Source organism: Terrapene carolina, unplaced genomic scaffold, assembly GCF_002925995.2.
Source record: "Terrapene carolina triunguis isolate 2854851 unplaced genomic scaffold, T_m_triunguis-2.0 Scaffold633, whole genome shotgun sequence".
In the NCBI taxonomy this organism is placed as follows: Eukaryota; Metazoa; Chordata; order Testudines; family Emydidae; genus Terrapene; species Terrapene triunguis.
Genome location: NW_020664984.1, coordinates 3,712,806 through 3,727,270, shown reverse-complemented (window position 1 = coordinate 3,727,270; position 14,465 = coordinate 3,712,806). Strand labels below are relative to the sequence as shown.

The 14,465-nt window shown below is 56.3% G+C and overlaps 1 protein-coding gene across 1 annotated transcript in view; it reads right to left on the bottom strand.

Annotated features, from left to right (window-relative positions):
* The window catches only part of HSPA12B (heat shock protein family A (Hsp70) member 12B), a 57,414-nt gene that overhangs the window by 10,407 nt on the left and 32,542 nt on the right, over nucleotides 1–14,465 (bottom strand). The window contains exons 9-10 of the mRNA XM_026659538.2: nucleotides 5,682–5,768; nucleotides 675–779 (exon numbers count right to left, since the gene is read on the bottom strand). Of these exons, the coding sequence (XP_026515323.1) occupies nucleotides 675–779; nucleotides 5,682–5,768 (192 nt within the window). The remainder of the gene's footprint in view (nucleotides 1–674; nucleotides 780–5,681; nucleotides 5,769–14,465) is intronic.

Here is a 14,465-nt window from a genome sequence, read left to right as displayed (position 1 = left end):
GTGTGTGTGTGTGTGTGTGTGTGTGTGTGTGTGTGTGTGTGTGTGTGACTGTCCCAGCACCTCACCCCTCCGATGGTGAGAAACCTTCTCAGTCCCAGCCTCAATTTGTTCCTGGCCAGTTTATCCCCATTAGCTCTTGTGCCCACAGTGCCCTTTAGCTTAAAAGCTCTTCACCCCCCCCCCTGGTGTTTACTCCTCCCTCCAGATGTATTTACCGAGAACAGTCAGCTGCCCACTCCGCCTCCTTGCTAGCCAAGCTCTTCCAGGCACCTCTCCTACGCTAGGCCCTCCAGTCCCCAGCCGCGTCACCCATCACCACCCTCCACGCCACCCATCCCGCCTGGGCCACCCTCCCTGACCCGATCCGTACAGCCGCCACCATCCCCTCCTCCGAGCCCCTCTCCAGACACACCCGTGCCCCACAGCCCATGGCAACATGCTGGCTGAGGAGAGGCAGCTATGGGGCATTTGCTCCGCAGGCTTTTCCCGCAGGAGCAGTGACCGATGGCCACTCCACTCCTTCCTGCCCAATACAGAGGGTCAGCCGTTAGCTGGGGGCAGAGAGGGGGAAGCATTTGGGGGTCTGATCCAAAGGCCATGGGAGTCTTTCCACCGGCTCCAACAGGCACTGGATTGGGCCCTTGGCACATGACTCCCGGGCATCACCATCCTACCTGAGGCTTTGTAGAGCTCTTTGAGCGTCCCTTGCGGCTGCTCGATCTGGTGGACGGTCAGATCCACCGTCCCGCCGCCGCAGTCAGCCACGATGTAACGGTCCCCTGGAAGAAAATAACAACAGCCTCCCCTAGCTCTCATCATCCATGGCTCTCAACCCAGGCCGGTCTCACGGCCCCCATTTTGCAGGTGGGGAAACTGAGGCACGGAGCGGGCAAGTGACCTGCCCAAGGTCGCCAAGCAGACCAGTGGGAGAGCCAGGCACAGAACTCAGGTGTCCTGAGTCGCAGACCAGCGAGGCAGAAGAACTGTGCTCGTACAGACACCGGGTCCTGAGAGCCTGCCCCCTCCTTTCTGCCATGTGACATGGGGGGGGGGCAGACCTGATGCAGCCAAGTGCCGGTCCCCCATCCCTCACCCATGCCCCTCACTCTCTGCCTCTGCACAGTTGCAAAGCTCGGGACTGAGGGCCAGAGCAGGGCAGGATGCGGCTGAGAGGCGAACCTAACCCGGGGGCGGCAAACTACGGCCCGCGAGTCGGATCCAGCCCGTCAGGTCTTTCAATCCGGCCCGCAGGATCACCAGCCCCGTTGCATCGCGGGGCTAAGGCAGGCTCCCTGCCTGCCCTGGCCCCGCGCCGCTCCTGGAAGTGGCCAGCACCACGTCCCTGCGGCCCCTGGGAGGGCGGGAGGGAGGCAGGGGGCTTTGTGCGCTGCCCTCGCCTGAAGGCACCGCCCCCCACAGCTCCCATTGGCTGGCAGCGCAGCGATAAGGGTGGCAATACTGGGACCCCTCACACACAACAGCCTTGCCACCCCTCCTCCCATGACCTCCTTTTGGGCCGGGACCCCTCGGTTACAACACCGCGACATTTCAGATTTAAATATCTGAAACCGTGAAATTTCAGATTTTAAAAATCCTCTGACTGTGAAATTGACCCAAATGGGCCGTGAATTTGGCAGGACCCTAACAAGGAGCCTTGAGCGGAGCCTGTAGCGGCCACGGTCTGTGCTGCTAATTCCTGCTGAGAACCACCGTGGGACCCGGGCAAAGCGCCTGCCCCGGATGGTCTGAGCAAATGCCAGGGCTGCCGTCCTGCTTTGCTCCCGCCAGGCTGAGCTGTTTGCTGCATTAGAGCCTGATCCTGGACCTCGCCCAGCCAATGGGCCCGATTCTCCCTGACAGCCGTGAGCCGCCAATGGAGCCAAGGGGCAGGTCACACGGGGACATGACTCATGCCTGCAGGACTGGGCCCCCCGTGCGCCACTTTCCCGCCGGCTGCGGGGGGCTCCGAGCTCGCCCGTTACGTCCACCTGGCTGCTGCTTGTAGCCTGCGCTGCCGAGCCCCAGACCGCTCCCTCCAAGCCAGGGGTTTCCCCCCACGCTCCCCCCGTGCGCCGCTTCTCGGCCTGACCCTGCCCCCCTCCCCTGCGCACAGGCCAGGCGGGGAGCTTGGAAGGGACCGCAGAAACACAGAGCACCGTTGCCACCAGCCAGTGACCGCTCCCTCCCCACAGGCCCCTGACGGTTAATCCTCACTGAATCCGGCAACCCAAAAAACAACCCCCAACGCTCCAGCCCAGGGACGGCCAAAACCTCCCTCCGGAGCGAAGTCAGCTTCCTGCAAGCCGGCCAGATGCTTGGTAAGGAGCGATTTCCTGCCGGCAGCAAGCTGACCTCAGCCCTTCCTCCCGAATTTCTCCAGAGCAAGGGAAATCGCTAAGCCCCTGGACGGGGCTCGCCAGGCAGGAAGGCTGTTGAAGAGAGCAGGCTTGGGGGAGGAGCTGGTCCATTCCTGTTGGTAACTGGCATCAAGGGGTCACCTGGGGCCGTGTCCTCATTCCTCGGGCCTGCCTGGGAGCTCAGGGCGGGGTGGGGTGCTGACCTAGTGGTGGGTCTCACAATGCCTGGGAGCCCCCCATGCCACCGGCGGCAGCTGCCGCAGCTTAAAACCTTCTAAAGCAGAACATGAGGGCCCCGGTCCTGCTCTCACCGAAGCCGGGCGCAGCCGAGCGCGAGCTGAGAGCTGAAGATGCCCCCCCCCCCCAGCTTTCCTAGGGGCACGAAGGGAGAGAAGCATGCGGCTGGGGTACTGGATTCTGACCCACTGTGGGACCAAGGGCAAATCTAGCTAAGGTCTTTCTATGGCACTGGTTACAGTAATAGCTGAACACCTCACGTCTTTGATGGATTTAGCTCCCGACGCCCCTGGGAGGCAGGGCAGGGCTGTTATCCCCACTGTACAGATGGGGAAACTGAGGCCAAGAGCAGTGAAATGATTCACAGAAGACATACACTGAGTCATCTGCAGTGCCATCCTGATTACCGGCGGTGTGTTCTGACCACTAGACCGCACTCTCTCCCCGACTCTGGCAAGTCCACTGGAGGCGCTAGGCTTCAGACAGAACAGGCCCAGCAGGTCCAAGCTGGCCACTGTACCCAGCAAGGCGTGACAGTCTGAGCCAATATGGGCTTGGTGGGCACAGCTCAGGCAGGGAGCGTCACAATGCAGCCAACAGGCAGCGCTGCTGGCAGAACCCCTTTCATAAGCACCTGGGTTACAAGGACACATGTCCAGGGACTCCACCGCTCTGAGAGCAGAGGCGCCTGGGGGCTAAACCACAGCACAGGATATTAGCAGGTGTGGGGTCCCAGCTCCGCCTCCCTCTGTGACCCTGGGCAAGTTGCTGCCCCTCATTGTGCCTCAGTTTCCCCAGTTGCGATCTGGGGTTTGGCAAGTGCGCTGCAGAAGAGCAGTGTGGTGCTACTGCTCGTGTTTTCTCCATCCCAGAAGGATTTGGGGCCAGAATCCTCTGCTTGGTTTTCAGGCAGAGCCGTGTGCTAGTTGAGAAACAGGGCGACCCCTGGAAGTTCGGTCCATGTTGTCGCTCATCTCTGGAGGAGAGAGAGCCAGAGAGCCACTGGGTCTCTCTGAAGCCGGCAGCCTGAAGAAAGAATCCCCTTGATATTAGCCCACTTCTGTCTCTTCTCCACTGCAAACCGACCCTGCATTTCCCCCTGCTCTAGCACCTTTCACCAGAGCTCTTTATACACAGCCACAAGCTAGCGTCTGGAAGGGCGGTGGCATTATTCCCATTTTACAGCTGGGGAAACTGAGGCACGGAGCAGGGACGTGACTGGCCCAGGATCACTCCACGGGCTCAGGGCGAGAACCCTTTCCTAGGGCTGTGTTCTACCCACTGGGAACAGCTGGCCCCGAAGGCGCGATGAACCGGAGATCCTGGCAGCTGCACGAAGCGATCCGAGCCGCAGCGCCTGCGTCCCTAGCGCCTCAACCGTGCTACCTAATTAACGATTCCTAACACTCCTCAGCCAGGGACCGCGGCGCGCTCGGCAGCGGCAGGCGCGTGAGCTCCCACCTGACAGCTGGGGAAGCGGGAGCATTGATACTGCAGGGCCAAACGCTGCAGATGCAAACGCCCCTTGAATCCAGATCTAGGGGCCCACATAAATGGCCTGATTTTCTGCTGCGAGCCCAGCAGCTGCCCTGAGAGTCAATAGGATGGATGGGCTCAGCACCTGCCAGCCAGGTCCCTGCCTCCCAAAGGAGCGGGCGGATGCTGGGACCCCCCCGTGCCGAGCAGAGCTGGGCTAGCTGGACTCTCCCCAGCAGCTGGGACACAGCGAGATCCAGGGGCCGTGTCTTAGCAGAGGAAGGGCGCAGCCAAGCCCCCCCTCTCTGAGCAGGGGTGATACCCACCTGCTGCTGGAACCTGGGGCCGCCTCACTGAAACTCCCAGCCGCCCCCATAGGCACGGCCAGCAGGAGGCTGGCCGGAGCGCAGCCTCGGAGAACCCCCTGGGGGCAGAGGGGCAGTGGCATGGGGAAGCAGGGAGCCGAGCCCCTCGGGAGAGGTGCCATCTCCCTCTGCTAGGGGCGCCGGCAGGCCAGCGATGCCTCAGCAGCAGCTGGCAGAGCTCCAAGAACCATCATCACACAGCCCCCAGGGGCGACCGTCAGGGCCTAGGACGCTCTGCGTATCGTGGGCAGGCCGGCTGGGGGTCGAGGAGACCCCAGCTGTTGCCTGAGCTGCTCCACCAGAATCCGACCCTCCTCCAGGGACAGCTGGAGACAGGGCGACCAGGGGAGCGAGCGTTCGTCTCGAGCAGGAGAGAGGCAGCGACTGAGAGAGGCAGCCTAAATGCCGGCGGCGACTGGGGCGGCCGAAGATCCGGCCGCTGCGGTCGCCGCCGAAGAAAATGCCGCCCCCCCAATCCTAGCGCAATAGGTTGCACCGGCCCTGCTCAGGGGATGTCTGCACAGCACCTAGACCCCCCCTGGCGGGGTACGGCAAAGCGCCCTGCAGAACCCTCCGGGCGCTGCGGGACGTTCCTGTGCGGCCAGTAGGGGCGCTGGTGAGTCACACCCCGGCTTGCCGCGCTCTGACGTCCCACGTAGACGAGCCCCCCCGGTGTCAGACCACTGGCTTCAGAGACACTTGGGAAGAGCCCAGGCTGCTCCGTTCATCTGTCTCACCTCGCAAGGTCTTTCCTTGGCGCAAGGGTGACACCTTCCTCTGGTTAGAGCAGTGTGTGTGTTATGGGGGGGAGGGTCTGATTGCCAGGGGGCTGGCCTGGGACTTGGGAGATTTGAGTTCAATCCCCTCCTCTGCCACAGACTCCCTGTGTGACCTGGGGCCAGTCACTTAGTGGCTCTGTGCCTCAGTTTCCCCACGTGTGCAATGGAGATAATCACACGGCCCTGCCTCACAGAGGTGTGTGAGGGTGAGTCCAGTTGGGAAGCGCCCAATACTACGGTGACGAGGGCCATAGAAGGGCCTTAGCCAGAGAGATGGCAGTCAGTTAACAGCGACGTTCAACCCTAAGGGGGGGCTGTGGTTGGCTCTGTGGCCAGGGCGTGGAGGCTGTGCTCATGGGGGTCCTGGATGAGGCGGGATCCCGTCCCCCGAGATGGTGGGCTCTGCTTTCGGCTCATTACGATGGGCCCCACCCACTTCCCGTTCATGAGCAAACGGCCCCTCCTACCTGCCTGCATTTCGGACCACAGCTCGCCTACCCCCGACTCCACCAGGAAGGTCCTGCTGTGCCGGGAACGCCGGAGCTGCTCTCTGGCTGCGAGGAGAAAGCAAAGGGATCGGGTGTGAGAGGGACATGGGGCAATGGGGGGCGGCTGTGAGCCGGACAGGCTGTGTGGAGGTCTGACCTTGACCCACACGCCTGGGACAACGGCTCCAGCGGCTCTGCCCAGCAGCACCGGCACCTCCAGCTTCTGCCCCCGGCCGCCCCTAGCCTCAGCACCGCTACTCCTGCGGCCTGCAAGACTCAGCACCTCTCCGGAGGAGGCCGTGGTACAAAGGCTGGTGACTTCCGAAGCAGGATCGGGCCCTTCCTGATGAACTCGGGGCCCAGGTGCTGCGCTGGGCCCTCTTGCAGCCTCCCGTTCGTTTGCAGGCACAGCTGAGGGGTGAGGTGCAGGAGCAGAGCTCGGGGGAGTCAGACCAGAAGAGCAAGCAGTGCTGCAGGACACGGCCGAACTGGGGGCAAACCCAGGGCTGGGCTAGCAATGGTTGAGGGGGGGAACCTCAGGACTGGAATAACGGGGGGCTGAGGGTTGGGATTGAGGGGCATCAGCAGAGCTGTGGCAGGGGGGAGGTTTCCCTATATCTTGCCTGTATCGTGTCTGCCCCAATCGGTGCTAATCGTCTTTCATTTTTATGGCCTTAAAATCACCTCGAAATTGCCAGAAAAAAACCTGCCCCAAATTACCCGTTGGGCTTTCTTGGGAGAGTGAAATCAAAGCTGCCCTACGCAGGCGTCACCCAGAACTCGGAGACGCTCCAGCGCGACCAGTCAGGCCGTGGTGACAAGGCTGCTGCCCTGCCCACACATCAGGGACCGGAGTTCCTGGCCTGTCGGGCTGGCCTGGGAGCCAGCTCACGGCTAACTCTGTCACCCCACTGCAGAGCCGTTCAGGAGCAGGGCCGCTGGGAGGGGCAGGTCTCCATCCCACCGGGGGCTGACAGCAGCTGGCATTGGTGCCGATGTCTGAACGCACAACGGGCTGCGTAGCAAATCATGGGCAAAGCTTCGGGGAGGCGCAGGGCAGCATCGTTGTTTGTAATCATGTGTGTTATGCATCCGTCCCCCATCGTGCCAAAGCACTTAACACACATTACACACAAAGGATGCCCATGGATCACGTCACCACCACAATGCAGTCACCTCTGGGGTGGGGCTCAGCTGCTGTCCCACAGCGCACAGCAACACTACGAGGCAGGAGAATACTGGCCGGGCGGGATGCAATGCCCAGTGCAGCTCCCTGAGTTGGAGTCTGGCCAGGGCACGGGAGTCAACGCCCCTACCGATGCACACAGGGCAAACAGAGCTTCTCTTCTGAACGACTGAGCAATACCGCGCCCCATGTGCGGGCACTGGTTTAATATCGACTCAGAGGGCAGAGCGCCCCCTACTGAGTCACCCACACAGCACCCCCTAGCCTCTTAGTGAGGTACTGACTGGCTCAATACTGACAGAGGGACATGGGCCACCTACTTACCAGCCCCCAGCATTTCCCTTGGAAGGCTTCCAGCCTTCATGCGGCTCAGCTGTAAGAACTGACATGACCAGTACCTGAGCCACAGCTGGCTTGTAACTCCCGTCTCTTCTCTGCTGACCTCACCTCCTTCCCCACCCCCGGGAGAGGAGTGGACAGGATGGCGCTTTGGCTCCCATGTTGTTCCTGGGTTGATTGTCACTTTGGGTGGAGTTTCTCCCCCCCGCCCCCGAATCTCTCATGATGCTGGGCGGGGAGGAAAAACAAAGATGCCAGATAAAAAGCCGGGCTGGGCAAGATGGGTTTGGTCGATGAGGCCAGGAAGGGCGGGGAGATGTTTGGAGAGGGTGGGGCTACCCGCCGGGGGAATCTATTTTCTGCTCACTGGGATGTGCTTTTCTGTGTTAGCTCATCAGCTTTTGTCCAAGGATGCAACAACAAACCACCAGCAGGTCGCTCAGTGCTCCCGCCCCGCAAAAACTCTCGCTCTGTGAAACGTAGACACGGACCATAGGGAAGAAACAGACCTAGGGGGTTGGCCTGAGCCCACAGCTCTCTGCGGTACCACTACTGCCATTCCTTAATGATGATGATATTAACTCTATAGCAGCCAGCACCGTACACCGCGTACAGACAGGTCCCTGCCCCCAAGATCGCACAGTCTAGAGGCCCCATGCTCAGCTAGCGTAAATCAGCGTCAGTGGGGCAACACTGACATACACCGGTTAAAGCGCTCGCCTTCTAGTCGCCATTTACGTCGGCTTTGTCCCCATTGTCCTGAGCAAGGACTCTCCAGCTGGGGTGAAGCTGGGGCAGGGATCCCAGACGTCCTGATATTAGGGGCTTTCTCTTAGATATGTAACTATACCTCCCCTTCACCTGTGAAAAAAGTGTTCTGGTTTTTCACACTTGCTACCGGGTCCCCCTAAGCTAGGGCACTTCCTCGGAGGTAAATATTACAGAGCCTGCAGAGGAACCTAGGGCAATGAACTGTGTTGAAGCAGCACCGCCCTCTGCTGGAGGGAATCAGAGCTGCTTAGCCGTGTGTCAGATCTTCTATACTGAGCGGAGATTCTCCTTGAGCTCAAGTAGCTTTAACCAGGGCTTTTAAAGCAAGGAACCTGGGTCCTGCCCTAGTATTGCTATGAAGTTATCAGTGGCCCTGGTGTCAACTATGAAGCTCCTAGACAGCTCGGGGTTTGCTCTAATGTTCTGTGGCGTGACTGCGCCTGAAAAGCAGGTTGAAAGCTCAGCGGCTCTGAGTTTAGCGGGAGGAAAATGAAAGCCGAGGGCCAAGAGGGAGAGGGACAAACACAAGCATGCAGAGGGAAACCAAAGGCTTAGCTGAGACAGAGACCGTTTAAGCTGGAAATTTAAGGCCAGGAAAGTCAGGGATGGATGTGGGGACCCCCAGGGCAGATTGGGAGGAGAGCAAGAGATGTTTTTACAGAGGAGAGACCTGTAAGAAAAGAGGGTTATGACCATGGAAGACTTTAATTCCTCAGCTCTTGACTAGGAAAACATCTATTGTCTGCTCAAAGCCGACCAGGTGTCTGGAGATATCAGAGCAAGGCAGGATAGTTGCTTCTCTAATGCAGTTTGTCAAGCAGCCAGGCAGAGGCTCTTTGGAGGAAATGAACCAAGCAGAAGGAAGGCAGAAGCTGGGCGAATAGATGAGCTGGAGATGGTACAACAAGAGGGGAAATCTTGTGGTTAAGACACAAAACCAGCCCGCTGTGTGACCCTGGGCAAGTAGCACCACTGTTCTGTGCCTCAGTTTCCCCATCGGTAGAAGGCGGACAGTTCTAGCTGTTTAGCTGGCCACCATGACTATAGCATCTCACAGGCATTAACAGTAGGTAAGAATGATTGTTCCCATTTTATAGCTAACACGACCACCCGGCTCTTCTCTAGCGCTATTCATCGGTAGGTCTCAAAGGAGGGCAGTATCATGAGCCCCATTTTACAGATGAGGAACCTGAGGCCCAGGGAGATTAAGTGACTCACCCAAGGTCATACAGGGAGTCTGGGGCAGAGCCAAAAATCACATCTAGGTCTCCCAAGTCCCAGGCCAGTACATCCACCACACGACCATCCAGCCCCAGTGAGGCTGGGCGGACAAGCACAGCAATGCTCTAACCTGCTCTGAGCTCATCTGCGAGAGAGGGACATTATTACGAACTCCTGGTACAGATGAGAAGGAGCCTGGCTGAGCGGCTGGGCAGAAGGCATGACGGAGCGGAGAGCTCTGGACAAACTCCTCCGTCACGCGATGGACCCTGGCGCTCCCTGTCAAATGACACCTTCTGGTCAGGCCAGAGGCCTGCGTCTGGCTGGTTTCTACTGACAGCAGCTGCCTTGCAGCACAAACCCTCCCTGGTTCCAGCACAAAGACAGGGCTGACACTCAGCACGTGTGGTCCCTCGTGCCAACGTGGGCTAGTGTCCTGTGGGCTGAGTGGCACCCCATGCTGTGGAGACGATAGTCATGCCGCTGGCACTCATTGAGTCGATCTGACTTGTGGCCCAGCGCCTCGAAGGGATTCAGGTGCCGAACTCCCATTGACATCAGTGCTGCTGCCCCAGCCGAGGATGGGCTGCAGGACACAGACAGACCCTGTGGTTCTCGCAGCATCAGCGCTGGATTAACACGGCCTGTGCTGCCTAGTGTCCCTGGCCAAAGCACCCCAGGACTGGAGCGCAGCCTCCGTCGCAGCTGGCCACAGCATTGCGTTCTCGGCGCAAAGAGGACAGTCCTGGCTGGGGGACTCTGTTTACCCACAGAGAAGATCCAGCAGGCCAGTGGCAGGGCAGGGTCACTGCTGTCTTCTGCCTGACACGGAGGGGCGGCCTCTGGGAGTGGGAAGGGCCGAGTCAGCCCATGCCTCTCTGTTGGGACGGCCAGCAAGGTGGCCAGTTAGTGCTGTAGACCCTGGGCCCACTGGGCTGAGACCGGCCAGCTCGTTCCACCGCAGAGCCGTGATGCACACATCCAGCTTGCACCTCTTGGCAGGTGATGAGGGAGAGGCCATGCGGGATGCAGGGCAGATGTGCTCTGCTTTTCTGCATGCCGCACTAGGGGAAGGAAGGGGTGGCCCAAATTGCAGAGCTCCATGTGATTAGTGACCTCAGTGTCTGGCCCTGCCGCAGTGCCTGAGGACAGACCAGATTCTCTTCTCAGCTACACAGGACTGCCGTGGAGCCAGGGCTGGATTCGGTTCCCAGTCATCCTGGGGTAAATCCGGAATCACCCACTGACTGCCACGGGCTTGGAGCCAGAGTCTGATCTCCGCTACTCTAGTGTAAATCCAGCCTCACCCTGCTGACGTCAGTGTGCGTCTCTCTAATGCTCAGGCTCGTCTCCGGGATCGCGACGCGATGGCGCGGCCGGGGATTTACGCTGAGCTGATCTGGCGAGCTGGACCTGTCAAAGGCCAGGCACACTCCGCTTGCTAGGAGTTCAGGGTCGTGGATCTGACTTGGAACATCCAGGAAGCTGCAAAGGCCGTCCGGGAAGCCAAACCAGACAGCGTCACCTCAATAAAGTCCCGAGTGAACGGGTGGGAGGGGGTCATTCCCAAACAGCCCTGACATCAGCCAGAACATTTGGACTTTTCGGTGACCAGCAAGGGCCAAATTCTGCTCTCCCTTCCACCAGTGTAAATCCACAACAAAGGCAGCTGAGCTGCTCTGGATTGACACCCAGGATCCAGCCCAGGCGGTCAGAACGGAACGGAGCTGCGGGATTTCTGTAAGCAGCGCAGCCGAGCACCAGCCGAGCACCCGTAATGCAGACCAGATGGGGCTGCCTTCCCCCCTCACACTGAAATTGTTAGGCTTCGTTTCTGTTTTGATACGGGAACCCTCTGACCCGGCCTCAGCGAGCTCAGGAAACAGGGCTGGTTCCGTGGCTAATTTCCCAGAGGGGCCACTCGCTGCTTTGGAGAGACACTTTCCCTGCAGCCGCAGGGGGCTCTGAAAGCTCTCGCCTTTCAAAAACACACACACGCACACAGACATGCACACGCACACACACACACACACACAGACACACACACGCACGCATACACAGACACACATGCACACACACACACACACACAGTCAAATGATTCCTAGCCACCACGCTGCCTACCCAGGTCGCAGGTCCCAATTCCGCCTGGTACTTCAGCACGAGCAGCCCTTTGGATTTCACAGGGACTACACATGTTTACAGTTACACACGTGCTAAAATATCTGACTGAACTGGGCCCAGACTTGGCCTGTTGAGCTCCACATAATCTTATCAGGACCTCCATCATCCCCTTTCCCCATGTGTTGGTTAGACTCCATTGCTGTGTCTGGCCTTTGACTCTTCAGGGCAGGGAGTGAGCCTACCTCTGTGTCTGTACAGTGCCTAGCACACATAAGAACATAAGAACGGCCGTACTGGGTCAGACCAAAGGTCCATCTAGCCCAGTATCCTGTCTGCCAACAGTGGCCAATGCCAGGTGCCCCAGAGGGAGTGAACCTAACAGGTAATGATCAAGTGATCTCTCTCCTGCCATCCATCTCCATCCTCTGACAAACAGAGGCTAGGGACACCATTCCTTACCCATCCTGGCTAATAGCCATTAATGGACTTAACCTCCATGAATTTATCCAGTTCTCTTTTAAACCCTGTTATAGTCCTAGCCTTCACAACCTCCTCAGGCAAGGAGTTCCACAAGTTGACTGTGCGCTGTGTGAAGAAGAACTTCCTTGTATTTGTTTTAAACCTGCTGCCTATTAAGACCTGGGTCTTGATCTCAGCTGGGGGCTGTGGGTGCTAAAACCAGTGAAACTAATGACACATCTCCCATCACCAGAGCTCAGAGTCAGTCGGGGTGATTCTATCTCTAGCAGGTCCCGCGCACTGTCGGGTGTAACATCCAGAATTAGCATCGCTTATGATTTGTCTGGAGCTGGCAGTTCATAGATTATAGAGAACAAAACCAGAAGGGATCATTGTGATCATCTAGTCTGATCTCCTGTCTAGCACAGGCCCTGAATTAATGCCTGTTTGAACGACAACAGATCTTTCAGAAAATCATCCAAACTTGATTTTAAAATTGGCAGTGATGGAGCCCCCACCCCAACCCTTGATCAACTGTCCCAGTGGTTAATTACCCGCACTGTTAAAAATATGTGCCTTATTTACAGTCTGAATTTGTCTAGCTTCAACGTCTAGCCACTGGGTTGTGTTAGACGTTTGTCTGCTATTTTGAAGAGCCCCCTACATCAAATTTCTGTTTCCCATGTAGGTACCTATAGACTGTGATCAAATCACCCCTTCACCTACTTTTTGCTAAACGGAACAGGTTTGTTTCTCACTATAAGGCGGGTTTTCCAATCTGTTAATCATTCTCGTGTCTCTTCTTTGCACCCTTTCCAAGTTATCAACAGCCTTCCTGAATGGTGGGCACCAGACCTGGACGCAGGATTCCAGCAGGGGTCGCACCAGTGCCAAATACAGAGGTCAAATCACTTTTCTGCGCCTACTCACTATTCTCTGTTTATGCAGCAAGTGATTACAGGAGCCCTTTCAGCCAGGGCATCACGCTGGGAGCTCATGTTCAGCATGATCCCCATGTTTTTTTCAGAGTCACAGCTTCCGAGGATAGATCCCCCATCCTGTAAGGACGGCCTTCCTTCTTTTTTTCCTCCATCTGTGACTTTACACATGGCCATATTAAAACACATACTGTTTCCTTGCTCCCAGTTTGCCAACCTAAACCAGATCTCTCTATATCACTGACCCGACCTATTCGTTAGTTACCACACCCGCAATATTTATATCATCTGCAAACGTTATCAGCGATGGTTTTATGTTTTCTTCCAGGTCATGGATAAAAATGTTAAATAGTGCAGGGACAAGCACCAACCCCACTAGAAACACACCCAATCGATGATGGTTCCCTGTTTACCGTTACACATTGAGACCTATCCGTTAGGCAGTTTTTAAGCCAATTAATGTATGGCAGGTTGATTTTGTATCATTCTAGTTTCTTAATCAAAATGTCCTGTGATACCAAGTCAAACGCCTTCCAGAGTCTAAGTCTATTACATCAACACTGTTACTTTTATCAACCAAACTGGTAATCTCATCAAAAAGACATCAGGTTAGTTTGACAGGATCTATTTTCCATAAACCCATATTGACTGACATTAATTACATTACCCTCCTTTAACTCTTTATTAATGAAGTCCATATGAGCCCTTCTGTTGTTTCGGCTGGAATTGATGTCAGGCTGACAGGCCTATAATTATCTGGGTTGTCCTGTTCACCCTTTTTAAATACTGGCACAACATTAGCTTTCTTTCAGTCCCCTGGAAATTCCCCAGCGTTTCAAGACTTGTTGAAAATCAGCATTAACGGACCAGCAAGCTCCTTGGCCAGCTCTTTTAAAACTCTTGGATGTAAGTTATTTGGACCAGCTGATTTAAAAATATCTAACTTCAATAGCTGCTGTTCAAACTCTTCCTGGGTTACTGTTAGAATGGAAAGAATTTCATCATCATCATCATGTGGTATGGTAAGAACGGCCATACTGGATCCGACCAAAGGTCCATCTAGCCCAGTATCCTGTCTTCTGACAGTGGCCAATGTCAGGTGCCCCAAAGGGAATGAACAGAACAGGGAATCATCAAGTGATCTTTTCCCTGTCGCTCATTCCCAGCTTCTGGCAAATAGAGGCTTGGGACACCATCCCTGCCCATCCCGGTTTATAGCCATTGATGGACCTGTCCTCCATGAATTTATCTAGTTCTTTTTAACTCTGTTATAGACTTGGCCTCACAACAGCCTCTGGAAAAGAGTTCCACAGGTTGACTGTGTGTTGTGTGAAGAAATACTTCCTTTTGTTTGTCTTAAACCTGCTGCCTATTAATTTCATTGGGTGACTCCTAGTTCTTGTGTTATGAGAAGGAGTAAATAACACTTCCTTATTTACTTTCTTCACACCAGTCATGATTTTATACACCTCTATCATATCCCCCCTTACTCATCTCTTTTCCAAGCTGAAAAGTCCCAGTCTTATTAATCTCTCCTCATACAGAAGCCGTTCTGTACCCCTCATCATTTTTGTTGCCCTTTTCTGAACTTTTTCCAATTCCAATATATCTTTTTTGAGATGGGGCGACCACATCTGCACACAGTATTCAAGGTGTGGGCGTACCATGGATTGATATAGAGTGTGACGTTATTGATATAATCTGGGACCATATAGATCATTGTTGCA